The following is a 21090-nucleotide window of genomic DNA, read 5'->3' on the forward strand; positions in this document are numbered from 1 at the left end:
CAAGATCGTTGAGAATTCTTGAGAATCTTTTTTTAATAAAGGGGACTTGAATTTTATTTCTAATTTCTTAAATTATAATTCATATTGTTATGAAATTTTATACAACTGATTGCTATAATTATAAAATTCATCAATTCTTCATAAACTCATACATTTTGCCTATTTACATCACAAAAGTTTAGAAGTGACAATCTGAGCTGGTGCCAATGCATACTTACTCTTCTTTTTATGGAACAGTTACCTGGTACTCATAGGAACCTTACCAAGGGAGAAGAGTTTTTATATTCATATTCCTTAAGGCTCTTAACTCCAAAGCTATGCACTTGGATTCTTCTGTACCGTTTCTACTATTTTTTAAGTTTATAAAACTTTTTTCATTTTATGAATAAAATAGTATCTGGCCTTTTGATCAAGAAGTTTTATGGCACAACCAAACATATCTAACAAGGCTCCCCCCCCCCCCAAATTATTTCAAGATGTATTTCCAGAATAACCACTAGTAAATTTGAGGGCTAATTTGAGTCTTAGAATATTGTGATACCTACTATTGCAATACAGATTTTTTAAAAAGTCACGGTCCAATTGTATATTTGTGTTATGTGTCATGACAGTTTTATATATCTATACAATATTTCCTCTTTTGCTATCATTATTATTGGCAATAACTCTATTACTTTTAATAATAGCACTATCATAAAAATAGAAAGATTTAACAGTTTTCATGGTTTTGAAAAATATAATTCAGAATTCTCTCTTGTAACGTGATGGTAGTTTTCCTGCTTATTAACAAACTATGAAATGGGTACTATATTCTGTCAGCTTGCTATCTCTTACTTTACATTTTATTATTTCCCAAATGCTAGAGTTTCCTGACATTTATGTTAAAAAAATATTATGCTTTTATTCCTTTGGAAGTATAAGTATGAAGTGGGTCCTAGTCAAAAACATTGCTTCTTTCTTATATATCGCTATTAGGAGTGAAAATTGGTACAATGTTCTTAGAGGACATCTTGGTTCTATTTGTCAAAATTTAAAATGCTCATACTCTTTGGTCCAATAATTTCAACTCCTAGGTTTTTATTCTATAATCTTGCATATGTGCAACACAAAATATGTGCAAATGAAAAAATTTTTTGCAGCCTATTTGTAATAGTAAATGATGAGAAACAATACATGCTATTATAGACTATTTAGTTGAATTATGGTACATCTATACAGTGGATTATTATACAGAAAGTATACAAATAATGACTTTTATATATACTGATTTGGAACAATCTATTTTTTTAAGATTTTATTTATTTATTTGAGAGAGAGAGAGAGAATGCACCTGAGTGGGGAGAGGGGCAGAGAGGGAAAAAGAGGAAAAGGGATAGAATCTCCAGCACTCTGCCCAGAGCATGGAGCCCAAGGCAGGGCTCAATCTCATGACCCTGAGATCATGACCTGAGCCAAGACTTGTATGCTTAACTGACTGAGCTACCCAGGTGCCCCTGAAATAATCTTTAAGAATGAAAACTCAAGGAACAGAGAAAGGTATATGGTATCCTACCCTTAGAGTGAAGAAAGAGGAAGAGAGAAGGGGGACTTATACATGAGTGTTAGCAAATGCATGAATTATCGTTGGAAGAATCTCCAAGAGTCTACCCAAATCAGTGTTTGCCTCCAGAGAGGGGAACTGGGTAAGTGAGGAAAGGAGATAGATTTAGGTTTATAGCGTATATTCTTTTGTATCTTTATATCATGTGTGTACACTCTTCTTTACATATACATACATGTGCACACAAATACTTCTAAAAACTGAAAGAAATATAGCCTCATGTCCCAGAAGAAATACACTGCCTGATAGTACTTTTCATTTCCTCCTTCCCTTTTCATCACTTGAAGAGGACTGAAGTTCTTTTGTTAGTTGACAAAGAATAAACATTTCTACCTTTACAACTAGCCTGTGAAATCATTGCCAAGTAATTAGAAAGTAGTTGAACCTCTTACCCTTAACATTTTAAGTGTTTGGCTTTGTAAATATGCCAATGTTGTTGGGTCTCTGCAACCTAAAAAGAATGGAGATCTGACAGTTATAAAGGCAGAGGAGAATCCCCTCTGGAGCTGGAATTGTTTGTGGTCCGAACTTAGTAACTGCCACATTGCTTCAATGTACTAATGTACACAGTCTGAGAATGATATTCTAGCGTCAGACTATAATTGAATCTCTGAAGATTGTTGAGTTTACACCATATAAAATATACTAAATGTTACAGAATGTATAGCACATATGTAAAACATATTTAGATATTAATGGCAGCAAGGTTTGAAAACTTATTTCGGTTTTAAAAGTTTTTAAACTTTAAGGCAATAAAATAACATATCCACAAGAGAAAAAAAGGTTAAATTTCAATACAGAAAAAGAATTATAAAGATTGTCTAAATAACAGTTTATAAAATGCTATCTTGCTTATAGGTAAAGATTGCCTCAAACCTTATATTTTGTGGTCATTCCATTGACTGCGAAAGAGAAACAAGAAAAGCAATTTCCTTAAAAGAAATTTCAAGGACATTGGGGGAAAAAAATCACACTGTCACATGCATTCTCACAACACAAGGACAAATACGTGCAGATCAGATTAGTGCCAACTGACTAATATTTTCCCTTCACCATACCCAGGAATTAATAATCTGTTTCTCTTCTAATGATGTTTAAATGACTATGTAGCCATACAGATGGACTGGCACCTGATTCCCTAGAATGAGTGAAAATACATACCCCCAGGAGAAAGATGTCTTTGTTTCCTGGATCTTGGAGTTGTACAGCATATGGTCTGACAGATTTTAAGCTCCAAGTGCCTATTTTTAGACATTCTAGTTCTTTACTTTTATCTTTTAATAAAAGAAAAAGTATTTGTTGAGCTAAGACTTGCTTTCACAATGGCACTTCAGCTAGCTTTGTCAGCTTAGAAAGTTTGGTGAGATGAATAATTTAGACTGTAGGAGTAATATGTCTAGAAAAGAAACTTAAGTAGGGGTTAGATAATACAGGTAATTAATTAAATGATCTTAGGATATCTGACTCACAATGACTAATCTAAATATGTACCAAAAATACATCAAGATCATAAATTATAATTGTGATACTCTCAAGCAACACAGAACACATACTTCACAATGTAATAGGAAAAAAAAATTTTGTTTTATATGTTTAAAAACATTTAAAAATTCTCTCTTTTCCTCTTTTTTCCTTTTTTGTCTTTTGCTAATGTTCACAAAGAATCACAGTACCTGGTCAAAACAGAGAACAATCAAACCTAGATTTATAGTTAATGTCAAGAAATATGAACACATTTTAGAACATATCTTCAATTAGACATATGTTTGATTTGTAAAAGAACTTTTCTGAGAATAGTTGTAGACATTACAAGGACTGCTTCTCCATATTGCAATAGTAATTAAATGGGTACTGTGTCATGACAGTGTCCTTGACATTAGGAAAATCAATATATACAGCAGATTCTCCAGGGCCAAAGAAGAGAGTAACTCCAGCCGTCTCACTGATAGCTGCGAAGTCATCAGAGTTATCAAAAGAAATGGATGTCATTAAAATCTGACTTCATATTCATTCCTTTCCTTTGGGAAATCTTAAGAATAGCCCCTGTGACACTGGAAAAGCAGACTTCTTAGTTAAGGGAGTACCTAGATATCTGCATGCAGTCCTCAATGGAACCCCTCAAAGTTTCAAAACTTTGGTACTCAAGTGGAATTTTCAATTAGGACAATGTTATAGGTGGTGTCAATCTTCTAAGAATACAGTAGGCCCCCCTTAACTGTGGTTTCAATTTCCTATGGTCAACTACAGTCCGGAAGCAGATGATCCTCCTTCTGACAATTCAGTAGGAAGTCAACAGTAGCCAAACACTATGTCACCATGCCTACATCATTCATCTTACTTCATCTCTTCATGTATGCATTTTATCATCTGACATCATCACAAGAAGAAAAAGGGTGAGTACAGTCAGATATTTTGAGAGGGGGTTCCTGGGTGGCTCAGTCAGTTAAGCATCTGCCTTCAGCTCAGGTCATGAACCCAGGGCCCTGGGATCGAGCCCCGCATTGGGCTCCCTGCTCTGCAGGAAGCCTGCTTCTCTGTCTCCCACTTCCCCTGCTTGTGTTCCCTCTCTTGCTGTGTCTCTTTCTGTCAAATAAATAAATAAAATCTTAAAAAAAAAAAGATATTTTGAGAGAGAACATATTCACATAACTTTTATGTGTTTTGCTATAACTGCTTTTATTATTAGTTATAGATGTTAATCACTTACTGTTGCCTAATTTATAAATTAAACTTTATCATAGGTAAGAAGGTATAGGGAAAAAAAATAGTATATAAAGCGTTCAGGGACAGCCAGAGTTGTAGGCATCCACTGGAGGTGTTGGAACATATCCCCTAAGGATAAGGGGGAGACTACTGTAATCCACAAAATGAAGTGTTATAAGAAATAGTAGTAGGATTAAAAAAAAAAAAAAAACTTGAGGGATGCCTGGGTGGCTTAATGGGTTAAAGCCTCTGCCTTTGGCTCGGGTCATGGTCTCAGGGTCCTAGGATCAGGCCCCACACCAGACTCTCTGCTCAGTGGGGAGCCTTCTTCCCCCTTTCTCTCTGCCAACTTGTGATCTCTGTCAAATAAATAAATAAAATCTTTTTTAAAAAATTGCAAAACAAATATCAAAGTAGAAACAACAAACTGATTAAAAATAGCATTTATGATGGGGCACCTCGATGGCTCAGTTGGTTAAATGTGTGACTCTTGATTTTGGCTCAAGTTATGCTCTCAGGGTCCTGAGATTGAGCCCCACATCAGATTCCATGCTGGGCATGAAGCCTGCTTAACATTCTCTCCCTACCTCTCCCCTTGCCCTTGCCCTTCCTCCACCTCTCTCTCTCTCTCTAAAAAAATAAATAAATAACTTTTATGTTGAATGTTGGTTTTTGAATAAAAGTTTTTATTAGAAGACAATGAAGAAAGTATAGATTTTTGTGGGAATTGTGAAGAGTTTTATTAGCACTTTCATGAACTCTAGAGGTTGTTTTCCTTTTCACATCAAAACTGTACTTTAAAAAATGCCTTCCCTTTACTCTGGTATTAGTCTTATGCTTAGGCATGAGGGAGGTTTGTAAAAATGGATAAAGAGAGAGGAGAAGACTCTAGAATTAGCCAAATGCAAGTTAAAAGAGGGAGAAGAAAGGAAAGGAGATTAAAGACAAAATATCTCTGGGAAAGAGATTACTAAGGTATCACCAACAGAAGTGTATGTAGTCAAATAAAGAGAAACATGTAGGTTGACATACGTATGGCTCAGAGATGTTAGGTCAGATGATTTCCTATTCATGCCTGTCACCAAAGAGGCACTCTTGACTCAGGACGACTTCGTTACTGAGGTTTAAGCAGGGAATGGTGGGAGGGGCAGAAGGACTGGGAGCCCATTAGAGTAAACACCTGCTGTTTTGCCTCCCCAGCAACTGTTTCGCCTTCTTTTACTCTCCCTATTCCTCTGGGGCAGGAGTTTAATCATAAGGAATAACAAGAGCCTTTAATTGCTGGAACTGGGAGTCCAGGCCACAGTGGGATTAAGCCCTGAGCTGCTGAGCTGCTAGCCTTAATTTTCCCTGGTCCCAGAACCCAAAGTGGGGCTTTAACTAGCAAAGGACAATTGAGTAACTCCAGCGTCTGAAGTATAGTATCAATCAGAATTATCAATTCTGGCTCTACATTAGAATCATCTGCTGAGGATTTTTTTAAAAAGATTTTAATAATTTTTTTTTGTCAGACAGAGAGAGAGAACTGTAGGGGGAACTTCCAACAGGCAGAGGCAAGGGGAGAATCAGGCTCCCCGCTGAGCAAGGAGCCTGATGTGGGACTTGATCCCAGGACTCTGGGATCATGACCTGAGGCACCCAGGCAACCCTCATCTACTGTGGATTTAGAAAACAAAAACAAAAAACTAGACCAGTATCTGGGCCTCACGTCAAACCAATTAAATCAGAATCCCCAGAGGTGGAGTGTTGGGCTTTAGCATATGTAAAGAGCGCCCGGGTTAATGTGCAGCTAGGCTGAAAACAGCAGGATATGAGAGTGACAGAGTGAAAAGATTAAGTGTCCAGCTCCTGGGGAAAAGGGAAGAGGGAAGCTCTATAGGCAGCTTTGAGTAGGGAACACGCATGTTCAGTCAGCTTAACCAGTGTCAAAACGGGATTTGGAGGACTCAGAGGGCAGCAGGACACCAGCAGGTAGTGGAGTTAGAGGTGCAGTGAAGAAGGTCAGTGGGCAGTAGGCAAGGCTTCCTGTTCCTTGTTATTTGGTTCAGGGGCAGCCTGAAATTCTCTCCTCAGCGATCATTTGACGAGCACTCCCTCCATCTCCGCTTCCCAATGTCTCGACAACGACAGCAATCCACCACCTCTGCACAAGGAGGGCAAACCTCCCACTCAACAGAATCACAGAATTTTAGAGCTGGAAGGGACCTTGAATATTATCTGGTTCAACACTTCTCTCTTGGACTGTGAATATCTCCACACACCTGTTAAAGGCAAGGGGTGTTTCTAATCCTTCACTGTTTCTCTATGCATAAATATTAAATGACAAACTGAACAAATTTTCAGATGAGGAAGCTGAGTGCATAGTCAGTAAATCAGTCAGTTCATTCATTCACTTAATACCAGTACAAACAGAAAGCTTTAGATATCCATAAGGATGAATGTATAGCACGGCCACTATAGTTAATACTGTATTGTATATTTGAAATTTGCAGAGAATAGATCTTAAGTATTCTTGCACACCAACGCCATAAAATAATGGTAACTATGTGAAATTATGGGTGTGTTAATTTGTTTGTAATCACCTGTGGTAATCATTTCACAATATATAAATATATCAAATCATCATATTGTACAACTTAAATATTACACAGCTTTTATTTGCCAATCATACCTCAATAAAGCTAAGAAAAATAAAACTAGCAAAAAGTTGAAATATACTCATAATTTTTGCTTTAACATAATGTGTTTTTTTCTTACAGTGGATATTTGGTATTTCATAAACAAAAATTAATGTCTGCAGCTGGAAAGAAACATAAGAAACTGAATATTTCTGATGACCTTAGAAATACAAGTAAATTGAATCCAACCAACACCTTGATGCCCTTATTAGGGAAGGCACTGTGTTAGGTGCTATAAACATTAGTGGAGTTTAATCATTAAGGGCCCAGGTTCCTGATTCAAAGTGCCTGGGTTGGAATTCTGGTCCCTACTTTTCGACTGTGTGATATTTATTTATTTAACCTCTTCATTCTTCCTTTTTCTCAACTATAAAATGAGAATAATAAAATATGCCTTGCAGGGATGACAGTACTTTACGCAAAAAAAAATTCACTAAATGTTAACTATTTTTAGCATTATTTAATATTATCTGCCGTTTTGAACCCCCACTACTGAGAAGAGTGGGACCTGTTACCTACATGGGACTTTATTTTGCTGAGCTTCATGCTGGGTTTGGGTGTGTCAATGGGACTAGGGCTGGAGCACCTCTGAATTTAGGCAAAATAATGCGGAGAGGAGTTTGAAGTCAGAAGGACAATCCAAAAGGAAGAAAATGTGAGCCACTGGTTCTAATGAGATCTGATAGCTATTTTTCTGTGTAATGTGGTATGGCACCTCCATGACAAAACCTGCAGCGAAGTTCACTTTGCTCACTAATGTTTTCAGGTGGTATGGTTTACTTTGGCAGAACTTAAAGCAGGGAGGATGTGTCCCTGGCATAGTCAGACAAGAGAATGGGAGGAGACATGATGTTCCTCTGAGGGCCTTCAAACTACGCTAGTAGGAAGCTGGTAGATCTGTCTAGGAAGCTGCTGTGCGTGGGGGTTGCATTTGTCTATTGAGTCCAGGAGTCTGGGTACTGCTGTAGTGGGTGGAGGGTGGGGGACTAGAGGGCTACTTCCTTTCTGACCTTAATTGGGTCTGCTGAGATTCAAAAATGAGTGGTCAACCAAGGGGCTGGGGTGTGCCAGAAGTCTATTTGCATGAAAAACTAAGAATACTTCCTGGGCAGAGGGGGTCAGGCAGGCACTTTTGATACAGTAAAAACAAAAACCATAATTATAAAATGTCAGTGGTGCTTCTGAATATAGCACAGATTTTGCACTCCAACTTGACTTTCAGCTCACTGCCCACCAGTGTCTTAAGTCCCACTTGGGGAGGGAGGGTACCAGAGTCCCCACTTTCCCCCACTAAGGCTTTTGGATGAAAAGAAGAACGAGAAGATGCTCCAATACAGACTTGGCAACTTTTTCTTTTCTCAAGTAAAGTCATTTAAAAATGCATATGCCATCTAATATTTTCATGGTTTCAGAAAAGAGAACTGTAACATAGATATGTAAGAAAACAAATTTAACTTAAAAACTGAGTTACTGGGACGTCTGGGTGGCTCAGTTGGTTAAGCAGCTGCCTTCGGCTCAGGTCATGATCTCAGCGTCCTGGGATCGAGTCCCACATCGGGCTCCTTGCTCGGCAGGGAGCCTGCTTCTCCCTCTGTCTCTGCCTGCCATTCTGTCTGCCTGTGCTCGCTCTCTTCCCCTCTCTCTCTCTGATAAATAAATAAAATCTTAAAAAAAAAAACTGAGTTACTTTATATTTTATAAAAAACTTTGAAAGATGACAAATTTAGAACAGCTTCTAGTGAGACATGGCCCGGATTGGACTTGGGTCTCCTCAATCCTGACTGTGAAATCTAGCCTTCCTGGACAGCTGAAACTTTATGCACCTTGAGCAGCATATCTTGCAGGAATGTGGAAGCAGGATGATTACCTCAAGGAGAGACTGAACTACAAAGACAGGTTAAGTCTGAACCAAACTAGTCTGTACCCAGGTGGAACCCTGGCCCTGGCTTTTCACCAACTATACCCTTCATTATAATACTAAAAACCAGGCACATGAGTAGAGATTTAACATGCTAAATGGACTTGCAACATTGAAGGAGCAAAAAATTTAAGTGTGTAGGCACCAATAAATCCCCAACTCTATATGTCTCAACACCACTCCTTTCTCTTCTTAGTCCCCTTAAAAACTTTCCCTGGCCTATGTTAGGGGATTGAGTCTGAAGAACTCCTTCCTTTGTGCTATCTCCCTTGTGCTCCAGAATAAGCCCCAATAAAAGCCTTGCCTGGAACTCCCTTTTGGCCTCTAATCAATTCCTATTGTTTAGAGAGCCCAAAGACCAAGTGGGTGACAGCAGGAAAAACTTCTCTCCACCATGTTGCAACTACATATCCCTTTTCTTCTCTGTTTCATCATCATTGCTTACTCCCTGCCTCTGGTCTTCTACCACACACAGCCCTCCAGTGTTTCCAACCATACTTCTTAATTACATCAGCTTAGTAGAGCATGGATCAGCTATGGTCTTGGGGATGTAAGATGTCTATGCAGAGCAGCAGATACTCAAGCTGAGTGGGACCTATCACTGGAAATAAGGTCAAGGAGGGCAGGGGCTGTGGCTTTTTCCCCACTACACCCCCTAGTCCTAAAAACGAGGCCTGGAATGTACAGGTGTTTCATAAATATTCACTGAAACAATGAACAAAATACAGGCAAGGTATATATAGGTTATACTATAATACACTAATGACAATGAGGTAGTAGTCACTGCCTTACTGGTGGTAATGACATAATACAAATCATTAACTATTAAACCTCTTTGCACAAAGAGGAGAAGGAAAAAATTGCTAATTCACCATGTTAACCTAACCATCATTATACCTTTGTTGCTATTCTTCTGAGTGTTTTATAATAGGCATTTAAAATTTATTTGTAATCAGAAAATTTGGATAGGAAATATGGCACTTATTTTCACAAGAACCAATCCCCTTTACCTACACTTACCACTAAAAACAAACTTAAGTGATGTCACCTAAGAAAGTCTGAACTAACCTTTGATAATCTATGTGAGTGCATGTGGTATAAATCACAGAAGACTTACTGGTTAAGGAGATACAGCATATGTATTCTCTTGCTGACTTCTAATGTAAGGGTTTCAATGTCTCATTCATAATGAGGGATTCACAATCTCAAAGGTCTTCTCCAGTCTGAAGTTCAATGATTCCTAAAATAGATTTTATTGTTTTATGTTGATTATAATGTAGCTTATAAATATTTATATATTTATTCATGTAAGTTTATATATTTAAATATAACAGTAAATTCAAACTCAGATATAGGAGCTCCTTCCATGCAGAAATAGATTTTAGAAATTCACATAAAGACCATTTCTAACATTTCAGGACTACATTTTACCTGGAGGGACAGCAGTGAGTAATTTCACTCAACAGAAAGACTGATTATTGTAAATTTAAAGGTAACTCTTTACCCTTATAAGCCAATAAAACAGAACATTAATTCAAAACAAAGTGACAATATACCAGCTAGCTCGTAGTCTAAGGGACAGAGCTAAGAGAAAACATTAATCGGTGCAGAAATGAGATAAAGAAAAATTTGTCATATGCTCCTACATGGAGTGGGGTAAAGCAGGAAATTCTTCCTTGCAGTAGAATTCAGAATCAACCTCTCCACCACTTTTTGTTCTTCTAAAGACCAAATCACTTGCTCCAGAAGATAACCTGGCAGCTTGGTGGTTATTTCATTAATTTATGTATAATCTTTCTTTTGGAGGTAACGGAATTGCTTTGAAGTTTAATCTCCATTGCTACCCCCTCCAGTCAAGTGAGACGGACAGGACCAGGAAAGTTTAAATAAATGACGCCTTCAAGGGTGACAAAAATGCTTCTGCTGTGGAGATTAAGTTTCTGTTGAAACTTTAAATAGCCTAGGCTCGTCACAACTTCAGGGGCATAAGTAATTCATGCTGCAAGCAGTTAAATCGAAGTTTATCAGAATTGCTTCCTAGCCTGAATGCTAAAAGCTGAAATCGGACTAGCAGCCACACTCCAGGATTTCCCCAGTAGCTCAAGAAAGAGAATTTGGGACTCTTTAGAAGAGTCTTCCGACACCAAACGCCGAGGAGTTTACCGGCATGTTAACCATATTAATAAGCATTATTACCCTATCAGGCTGCAAAATTCTTGTATATAATAGCAACTTTCCTACCGCACGTTGCCACCGGGCAAGGGACCTCCGCAGCCATCCTCCGCCCCAGATCCCTGCGTCAAAGCCCCGAGTGCTGCCTTGCTCCAAACCCAACCCCAGCCGACCCGTTCCCAGCGTTCACCATGGTCTCTTGCTGCCCCCTGCTGGGCTCTTCCGGTCCGACTTGCAGAGGACTGTCGCGCGGCCGCCGGGGGGCGCAAAGAAGGCTACGTCACCTGTACGCGACCGGAAGTGAGTCTTGTTCATTTCCGCCTCTCGGTCCCGCCCCAGGCCGTAGAGGCGAAGGTAAAGGCATCTCTGGACTATTAATACAGTGCCGGTTGAGGTCTGTGGCTCGTTGCGCTTGTGCTTTTTCTTTGTAGAAGTGGGTCTGGGTGATTTTGTTGTTTGGTGGAGTTCTCTTCCCACGCAGCGCCTTGGCGAGTCGGTTTGGGGGAGGAAGAAGGATGGGGAGAACCCAAGTAATGGAACCCGTGGAATATCTGTATTAGCTTCAGTGAACTAATAGAAACTTGTCACAGAGCTCGGCCTTTCCCCGATTTTCTAATTTTAGGAGTAATCCCTGCCTTTTAAGTTGTGGGGTTCAAGTAAGACAAAATATGGGAAGCACTTAGCTCTGGTTTTACAAATCAAGTGCGTGACTACGCTGCCTTTTCCCATTAATACTTAGGGGCGTGTTCTTGCTGTTTTCCTTTCGGTACCTCTGAGAGATGCTTAGTACATGAGAGGTGACGCTTCTCACAAGAACGTTATGCAGTGTTAGCTGGGATCGATTTCTTTAGTCTGTATCACGAAGTGCTGACGATATTGTGTCCTCCCCCCACCTTTTTTTTTTTTTTTTTTTTTTTGCCATATTTAGGGACAACTCTTTTCCAGCTCTTCAGGAGAAATGCAACGTCCTCTCTCTTTCAGACAAATTAGGTGAGAAATGGATTGCTGTAAGATCTCCAAACTTCCCTTGTTTTATCAAAAGAAGACCCAACTGGAATATAGTCCCCTGGGCAGAGTTTAGCCATCTCCATTAAAGTTTCTTTATCAAGCGAATTGTGCAGCAGAGAACAAGGAAATCCTCCTTTATTCCTTAGGCCTTAAAAGTTTTGAGTACAGAGGTTTTCATTGTATTTGTTAATTTTGTACTTTAGTCCTTGGAATAATGGCTTTAGTTAATTAAAGAGCGAATTGAGAGACAAACTGAAATAAATTTTGGAATATTACTTATTTTTTAAATTTGTAGTTTGAGACAGTTGATAACTTTTTGCATTAGGCTGCCCATGTATTTATTACCATGCTAGATGTTACCGGAGTGTTTTGAATGTGGATCAGGTGCTAAAAGTAAAACAGTATTTTTCAGGTTTAACTTTTTTGTATTGAAAACTGAAAAACTGATAAAGGTAACATATTTCCCAGTACTTTCTGCACCCCTAAGCCAATTTAATTTGTTCTTAATTTATCTGGTTGCAAAATAAGATTTATTAAATAGTGTCACAGTATTTCAGGAACAGTACATAGCCCCCATTAATCTCTCAGAGATAACTCTTACTACCTTTTTAACCTCTTTGTATACATTAATGCCCCCTCTTTATATAAGTGATAACTATTTTATCTGTACGGTTATGTGATTTGCCACTTAGAATATCTTGGATATCTTTCCATTGTGTTAGTTATGCCTCTTTATAAAGAAATCAGGTTGTACAGTATTATGTTACATAGATGTATCACAATTTATGAATCTTTCTGTTGGTGGGTTTCTTTTCTGCCAAAGCAAATATTCAAGATAGTCACCCTTTTTAATAAGAAATGTGTATTGTCCTTTTATTTCTTTGGATAATCTTAAAGACGTGAAAATCCTGGGTTAAAGAATATGGTGGATGGTGCCAAATCCCCAGCTGGGGTATTTGAGAATTTTCTGCATTTCCTCACATGCTCACAAACAGTAAGAGAGAAAGAGCACAAGGTGGGGGCAGGGGCAGAGGGAGAGTGAGAAGCAGACTTCCCACTGAGCAGGAGCCCTACACAGGGCTTGATCAGAAGCAGACTTCCCACTGAGCAGAGAACCTAATGGCAGGGCTTGATCCCAGGAACCTGGGATCATGACCTGAGCCAAAGGCAGATGCTTAACTGACCAAGCCCCCCTGGCACCCGTACATTTTAGATTCTTTAGTAATAAGTTACAAAACAAATGATTCACTTCAGCAGTATTTGTTAAGTTAAATATTCTCGTGGGAAGGTATTATTTGAATGAGACCTTGAACTATGGATAGATATGGGAGGATGGGCCTTTTTGAAAGAAAAGCTTCCCCAAAGGCAAGGAGACAAAAATGGTCAAGAATGTTTAGAATTTGAGGTCTGAGAGACAATAATACCTGGTTGTAAGGTTGTAGAATAGAACAGAGAGCTAGGAAGGTAGTTGGAATGATGTGGTGAGAGTTTTGAAGATGTTTGTGAAGATTTTTCTTTCTAGGAAGAGCTACAAAGGCCTTCAATCAGGGAGTAAGGGATGTAATCACTTCTTAGTTTCTAAGGTATCCTATGGTGGCAGTTTTGCGTGACTGATGTTAGAGAAGCAGCAGGTTAGGTGGCTGTTACAGCCTGGGTGAGGGAGAACAGCGAAGATGAGAGATACTATTGAAGATGCTGAAGAAGCTGAACTTACATGATTCGATGACTGGGATTGAGGAAGAAGAAGAAAATAATCACTTTTAGATTTTTATCATGAGTGACTATTAGGATAGTGGTAGTGATTCCACTAACAGAAGAGGGCTAGTTTGGGGGCTAGGAAAGATATTCAGTTTGGTTTTAGACATGTTAATTCATGTGAAAGATATTTCCGCAGAGAGTGAATTATTCACAAGACATAGATTCAGGAGAAACCTTAATAGATTTTATGACTCCTTTGTTAAGAAATCGGGCATATATTTTCACTATTAGTCTGTTAATACAGTTCATTTTGAACTTTCTGTGGCATGCTCAGCCTGTCAGTCATTTCAAGAGTTTGTTGTCTAGAGTAGTTGTCTTCAGACTTTTGATTGTGTACATTCTCAGTAAAATAGGTTTTATACATGTACTTCCAACGTATGTATATTTACTAATTATATACATGTTTTACAGTACTATTACATTGTATATATAAAACATATAAAATGGAATTTTTAAAAGGCTAAGACAGATATAAATTGGAGTTTCACAGCTTGTTTCCTATATCTCATTGGATCATCTTTCACCCCTCTTCCCAAAGCACAGGTCCTACCTACCACTGTCAGTGCTCTGTACCATTATCCAGTAGAGGTCACCCTTGCACATCTGGAAGAGAGAACAGATGTTGAGCTGTACAAGTAGAGCATTCTTTAGTCAGAATGAAGATCTTGTTTTTAAAATTCTAAATTCATGCATTTCTGGAAGAATATGTAGTTAAAAGAGTAGTATGTGTTATTATAGAGATATTATAGTGAACTCAGTATAGGGCAGTCTAAAATGTGCCACTGTTTGATGTTTATTTTGTGAGGGTCTTGAATTTTTGTTTGAATGTTACTTGATTCTATAGTTTGGGAATCTTTTTCTAATTCTTTGAAGATCTGTAGATTGCCTGAGATATCAGGGAGTTCCCTGCCTCTAAGCATACTCTGAAGTTCTTGTTACATTGATACAACTGAGGGATGGGTGGATGGTTCATTCAGTGCAGCGTGCGACTCTTGATCTGGGGGTTGTGAGTTTGAGACCCACGTTGGGTATAAAGATTACTTAAAAATAAAATCTTAAAAAAATAGTGTAATTAAAAGGGCAGACACAGAGAGGCTTTATTTAATACCAATCTTAAAAACAGTATCTCAAACCCAGAGATATTAGTATTGAGTTGGAACCATCTATTTCTATTTTTTATTTTTTTTTATTTTTAAAGATTTTATTCATTTATTTGACAGAGAGAGAGCACAAGCAGGGAGAGCGGCAGGCACAGGGAGAAGCAGGCTTGCCGCTAAGCAGGGAGCCCGATGATGTGGGGCTCGGTCGCAGACCCTGGGACCATGACCAGAGCCAAAGGCAGACACTTAACTGATTAAGCCACCCAGATGCTCCTATTTTACGTTTAATTAGGAGATGAGAGGGGAGGTGTGTCCTTTAAGTGATAAGAGCCTGTTGTTAGTAATTAGAAATTAAGAGCTAAGTTTGTCACAGCTATATAGTCAAAAAGGAAGAAGTACAATTTAAAAATATATAAGTTGTTTTATGACTCAGACCACAGTTAGCTTAAGAACACAAATCATCTGACAAATTGAGTAACAGATGAAAATTTTTCTGTTGCTTTCCTGATAAAGTATTTCCTATAAATGCACATACTTGTTTTAGTAGGTACCTATGGATATTATCATATATAAATTCATACATTTTATGCCCCATTTCTAAGTGATTAGGAAAATGAGTTGTTGAGGTTTTAGTCACTTGCCTGGAGTTATGTGTTCTGATACAGATGCAGAGAGCCCTGGGTTCATCTTTTATAATGTGAAAGGGTAGTAGAGGATGGTAAAAGTAACTTTTCAAAGTTTATGGGCTCTCAGCACAGTTCTACTATGTAGATTAAAAAGTGCAGCTAAATCATTTTGAAGATAAAAATTGGTTTGGAGTAGTTGGTTACAACCCAGGGGGCAATAGGGTAAACTGAAGGACGTGGAGATTGAGATAGGAACTGTCGACCAGAGGTCTATATAAAGCTAAGAATTAAGACTAATGATAGCATGGGTTTAAAGAGAACCATGAGTCTAGAAAAAGGTGTTTAAGGTGGAAATTAGATAGTCTGGAGTGTTGATTTTAAAGGCTATATTTAGAGTTTGAGGAACCAGGAAGAGGGAACAGGGGCAAAGTAGTCTGGTATCTGTGGGTGGAAGCAAGGCCAAAGATCGGGAAGTTGGAAGACAAGGCAGAATTGAAAGCATTGGTTAATAGGAATAAGCCAAAGCTTTGAAAACTAGGAGGATAAAGCAGAGGTAGGGAGGGGCAACTGGTTTTGGTAGCAAACAGGCAAGTCCAAATATAAAGAGCAAAATAAAGGCAGGAATAGTTGGAGGACAGTGATGATGCTTATATTGCTTTTCTTCACATTAAGAATGGAAGCAGCCCCAGGCCCACAGATAATCAGAAGGTGTAAACTGGAGAGTGGGAGTGCAGTGGCTGAATTGTTACTGCAGCACAAGAGAGCTGGAGCTATACATACTTTCTCATAGAAATGGCCATGATGCTTACAGGACCTTAATATGGCTTTTTAGCTGTTTAACATAAGCATTTGCATAATATTATGTATGTTGTTTTACACAGCATTCCAAAAGATTTGGGATACCTGACCATTATACCACCAAGAAACTTACTGTGTATGAGAAGTAACTTTCTCTTTGGTTCAAGATGTTGGATGATCCGATTTTCAGCAGAATTCCTCCTTAAATCAGTTTCATTTAGACTTTTTAGTGTGAAGTGTGGTAATGCCAACAGTGAGTCTTTGGAGAATGAAAAATTACTGAATAACTTACTTACAATGGGAGTTGATGTTGACATGGCGAAAAAACGACAGCCTGGAGTTTTTAATAGGACGGGAACTAAAGAGCAAGAGCTGAAGATGTTCCTTCTGTCCAAAGGAGCTAGCAAAGAAGTGATTGCTAGCGTTATATCAAGATATCCACGAGCCATAACACGCACACCTGAAAGTCTTTCAGAACGGTGGGATCTGTGGAGAAAAATTATGACATCAGACCTTGAAATTATAAATATTTTGGAACGTTCTCCCGAATCTTTTTTTCGATCTAGTAATAACCTAAACTTAGAGAATAATATAAAGTTCTTCTATTCAGTTGGATTGACTCATAAATGCCTTTCTCGATTATTGACCAATGCCCCACGTACCTTCTCAAACAGTCTAGATCTGAATAAACAGATGATTGAGTTTTTGCAAGAAGTCTCTTTGTCTTTGGGTTACAATAAGCCCAGAGATTTTGTTAGGAAGATAATTTTAAAAAACCCTTTCATCTTAATTCAGAGTACCAAACGGGTAAAAACTAACATTGAATTTTTACAGTCAACTTTCAGCTTGAACAATGAGAAGCTGCTTGTTCTGCTCTGTGGTCCAGGAGCTAAAATTCTAGACCTTTCCAATGACTATGTCAACAGAAACTACACAAATATCAAAGAGAAGCTGCTTTTTCTTGGGTGTACTGAAGAAGAGATACACAAGTTTATCTTACGCTATCCAGATGTTATCTTCTTGGGAGAGAAAAAATTCAATGATAAATTAGACTGCCTCATAGAAGAAAAACTCAGCATATCACAAATAATTGAAAATCCTCGGATTTTGGATTCAAGCATAAATACTTTAAAAAGTCGAATCAAAGAATTGGTAAATGCTGGCTATAACTTAAGTACATCAAACATCGCTCTGTTATCTTGGAGTCAAAAAAGATATAAAGCTAAACTGAAAAAGTTAAACATTGAATAGAACATTGTTCTGGAAAATTAAAAAGTGTCAGTCTTGGGGCGCCTGGGTAGCTCAGTGGATTAAAGCCTCTGCCTTCAGCTCGGGCCATGATCCCAGGGTCCTGGGATTGAGCCTCACATTGGGCTCTCTACTCAGCGGTGGGCCTGCTTCCCCCCTCTCACTCTGCCTACTTGTGATCTCTCTTTGTCAAATAAATAAATAAAATCTTAAAAAAAAAAAATTATCAGTCTTAACAATATAGTGATACTTCATTTTGAATTTGAGCCTTTCAAAAAGGAGAGCTTTGGTTTCTTTCTTTATTTCTTTCTTTCTTTTTTTTTTTTTTTAAAGATTTTATTTATTTATTTGACAGAGAGAAATCACAAGTAGATGGGGAGGCAGGCAGAGAGAGAGAGAGAGGGAAGCAGACTCCCTGCTGAGCAGAGAGCCCGATGCAGGACTCGATCCCAGGACCCTGAGATCATGACCTGAGCAGAAGGCAGCAGCTTAACCCACTAAGCCACCCAGGCGCCCCTGGTTACTTAACCGTATATACATACATAATGATTCTTTGGATATTTTATTTTAAAGGTTCATAGAAACTCATGGTCATTATGCTCTAGTATCATCTTCCCAGCTACCTTTTTTTAGTTTGAATTAATACAACATCTGGTTATATGCTGTAGGCCTTTGGCTGTCATATGAATGGTAGTTCCTGAGTGCCAGGGTGGAACAATATGTAGAAAGATAGAAAGTACAAAATAAGTGTTTTTTGGTTTCTGTTCAGATTAAAAAATCAACAGATTCATTTGTATAGTTCTGTATCCTCTCAGGGTTTTGAATTGCACCTGATTTTTCCTGTTATTGCCACATATCTAATTGTGGTTCATCTTCAAAATAGAATGTCAGTAAAAATTTGACAAACCAAAAAGGAGGTCTTTTACTCTCAAGTTCTGCTTTCTTCATTTAAACCATTAGTATGTTCCCCTTTCCCTCCAAGGTAGGGTTAATTTACTGTGGGAATATCTTGATTGCTTTAAAGACAACAGCAACTATGATGGGCAGAAAAATGGCCACCCAAAGATGTCAGTGTCTGAACTCCCAGAATCTGAATCTGTTCTGTTACATTGGAAAAGAATTTTGCAGATGCAGTTGCGTTAAGGACCTTAAGATAGGGAGAGGATTCCAAATTATCTGTGTGGGGCCAGTGTTACCATATGGGTTCTTAAAATGGAAGAGAGATTTGACATAAGGATTTGGCCATATTTACTGGCTTTGAAGAAGGAAGGGACCATGAGCCAAGGAATGCAGGTGGCCTCTGAGAAAATGGAAAAGGCAAGGAAACATTCTTCCCCTGGTGCCGCCAGAAAGGAACACAGCCTTGCTAGGACTTTGAATTTAGCTCACTGAGACTTGTCAAACTTCTGACCAACAGATAATAAATTTGTGTTGTTTTTAAGCCATTGAGTATGTGACAATTTGTTATAGCAGCAAATAGATGAATATAGGGGGAGGAGTCCCAATTATGTGGTTCTTTTAGTATATTTTTTCTTCCTCTAATTACCTGTTTTATCCACATATCTTTCTGGAATGACTAGCAAGTTGTTGTTTTTAAAGACCTCTAAATGTCTGTATAAAAAATGAAAGTAATAAAATCTAAATAAAGAAGTATTTTTACTTAAAGTAGTTTAAAGAAATGGTTGTAGTTTCTATATTTTTATATTTGATGTGCATTTTATCTAATGTAAATAAAGAACGAATTTTAAAGTTTTTTTTTTTGTTTTTTGTCATAGAGAAGCGAGAGCAAGCACAGGCAGACAGAGTGGCAGGCAGAGGCAGAGGGAGAAGCAGGCTCCCTGCCAAGCAAGGAGCCCGATGTGGGACTCGATCCCAGGATGCTGGGATCATGACCTGAGCCGAAGGCAGCCGCTTAAGCAACTGAGCCACCCAGGCGTCCCAAGAACAAATTTTAGATGCACTGACTTAAAAAATGACAAATCAGGTGATGTCTATATTTTGCAGACATTCACAACCTTGCTCTGATATAAATTGAAAGACAAGTGACAAATTATATGATCTTAATTACTTCCAGGTGTTTTCCAGAGACATTTGTTTTCCAAATGTAGATTTTGAATTAAATAATCGCGCTAAACCTTTGAAGCCTTATTTCCTAAATGATGCTTCAAAAAAACTTTTTCCTGCCACCTATAGAAACAAAATGCCTGTTTTATTGAAGTCCGTTTGATGTCAATGGTACTTAAAATTATTGCGAGTACACTATCTGATGGCAAGCATGGCAGGGTTAAGAAAACATGGGTTTTAGAGAGATACTTCTTTAGAGTGATATATCCGGGCATCATTCCTGATTAGCTCTGTATGTGTAAATATTTCAATTTCACTGAACTTATTTTCTCATCTTTAACATTAAAAATTGACCTTGAAGAGTTGGCAAAAATCAGATGACATAGAGTCTCTAAGTGTTTTTGTAGGTAGTAATTGTTCAGTGACAGTATGATAAAGTTATAATACTCTATAAAACAGCTTTATTGATATATAATTCACATATAACTCACCAAATTATTGATATATAATTCACATATAACTCACCAAATTATTATCAGTGTATATGTGTGTGTGTGTGTGTGTGTGTGTATATTTAATTCATAGAGCTATGTAATAATCACAATCAATTTAGGACATGTGTTTGCTCCCTAAAAGAAATCATGCCCATTTGTGTTAAATTCCCATTACCTTCCCTTCCCTAGGCCTAAGCAATCAATGATCTACTTTTTCTCTCTCTAAATTTGCTTATTCTGGACATTTCAAATAAATGGAATCATACAATATGTGTTTTTTTGTGACAGTCTTCTTTTACTTAGCATGATGTTTTCAAGTTTTGTCCATATAGCATATACCAGTATTTCATTACTTTTTCTTCCCAAATAATAATCCATTGTAGGAGTACAGTGGCATTAATGGGAGTAAATATTGTTATTGTTAACCAAGTATTAATTCCCTTCATATTCTGAATTTTATGAGAGCCATTTTCTGAGTCATTTCTTTGGAATCTAAAAAGTTTATAAGGAATTTGAGGGAGGTGGGTAGCAGAGGAGATAAAAGATTATTCGGTTCAATACTAGACAGTCACATGCAAAAGAATGAAACTGGACCACTTTCTTACCCCATAAACAAGAATAAATTCAAAATAGATTAAAGACCTAAATGTGAGATCTGAAACCATTAACTCCTGGAAGAAAACATAAGCAGTAATCTCTTGGTATCAGCCTTAGCAACATATTTATGGATATATCTCTTCAGGCATGGAAAACAAAAACAAAAATAAACTATTGGCATGACACCCAAATAAAAAGCTTTTGCACAGCAAAGGAAACCAACAAAACAGAAAGAGAACCTAGTGAATGGGGGAGAGATTTGCAAGTGATAGATCTGATAAGGGGTTAATATTAAAAACATATAAAGATCTTAATACAACTCAACA

The 21090-nt window shown here is 37.9% G+C and overlaps 2 protein-coding genes across 3 annotated transcripts in view; one reads left to right on the forward strand and one right to left on the reverse strand.

Annotated features, from left to right (window-relative positions):
- Positions 1 to 11276, reverse strand: part of AKAP9 (A-kinase anchoring protein 9) — a 193392-nt gene extending 182116 nt beyond the window's left edge. Inside the window, exons 1-2 of the mRNA XM_082692586.1 lie at positions 11141 to 11276; positions 10017 to 10139 (exon numbers count right to left, since the gene is read on the reverse strand). The gene's annotated coding sequence lies outside the window, so the exon portion shown is untranslated. The remainder of the gene's footprint in view (positions 1 to 10016; positions 10140 to 11140) is intronic.
- A 111-nt stretch (positions 11277 to 11387) lies between these two features.
- On the forward strand, positions 11388 to 19743 carry MTERF1 (mitochondrial transcription termination factor 1). Of its 2 annotated transcripts, none has more exons than XM_082692619.1 (3): positions 11388 to 11465; positions 12000 to 12061; positions 16445 to 19743. In XM_082692619.1, the coding sequence occupies exons 2-3, from the start codon at positions 12030 to 12032 to the stop codon at positions 17610 to 17612; spliced, it is 1200 nt and encodes a 399-aa protein (XP_082548745.1). In that variant the 5' UTR covers positions 11388 to 11465; positions 12000 to 12029; the 3' UTR covers positions 17613 to 19743. The 2 variants fall into 2 exon arrangements, with proteins under 2 accessions (XP_082548745.1, XP_082548746.1); XM_082692620.1 differs by having other exon boundaries at positions 11393 to 11425.
- Positions 19744 to 21090: the final 1347 nt, after the last annotated feature.

This window comes from Mustela nivalis, assembly GCF_964662115.1.
Source record: "Mustela nivalis genome assembly, chromosome: 12".
NCBI lineage: Eukaryota > Metazoa > Chordata > Mammalia > Carnivora > Mustelidae > Mustela > Mustela nivalis.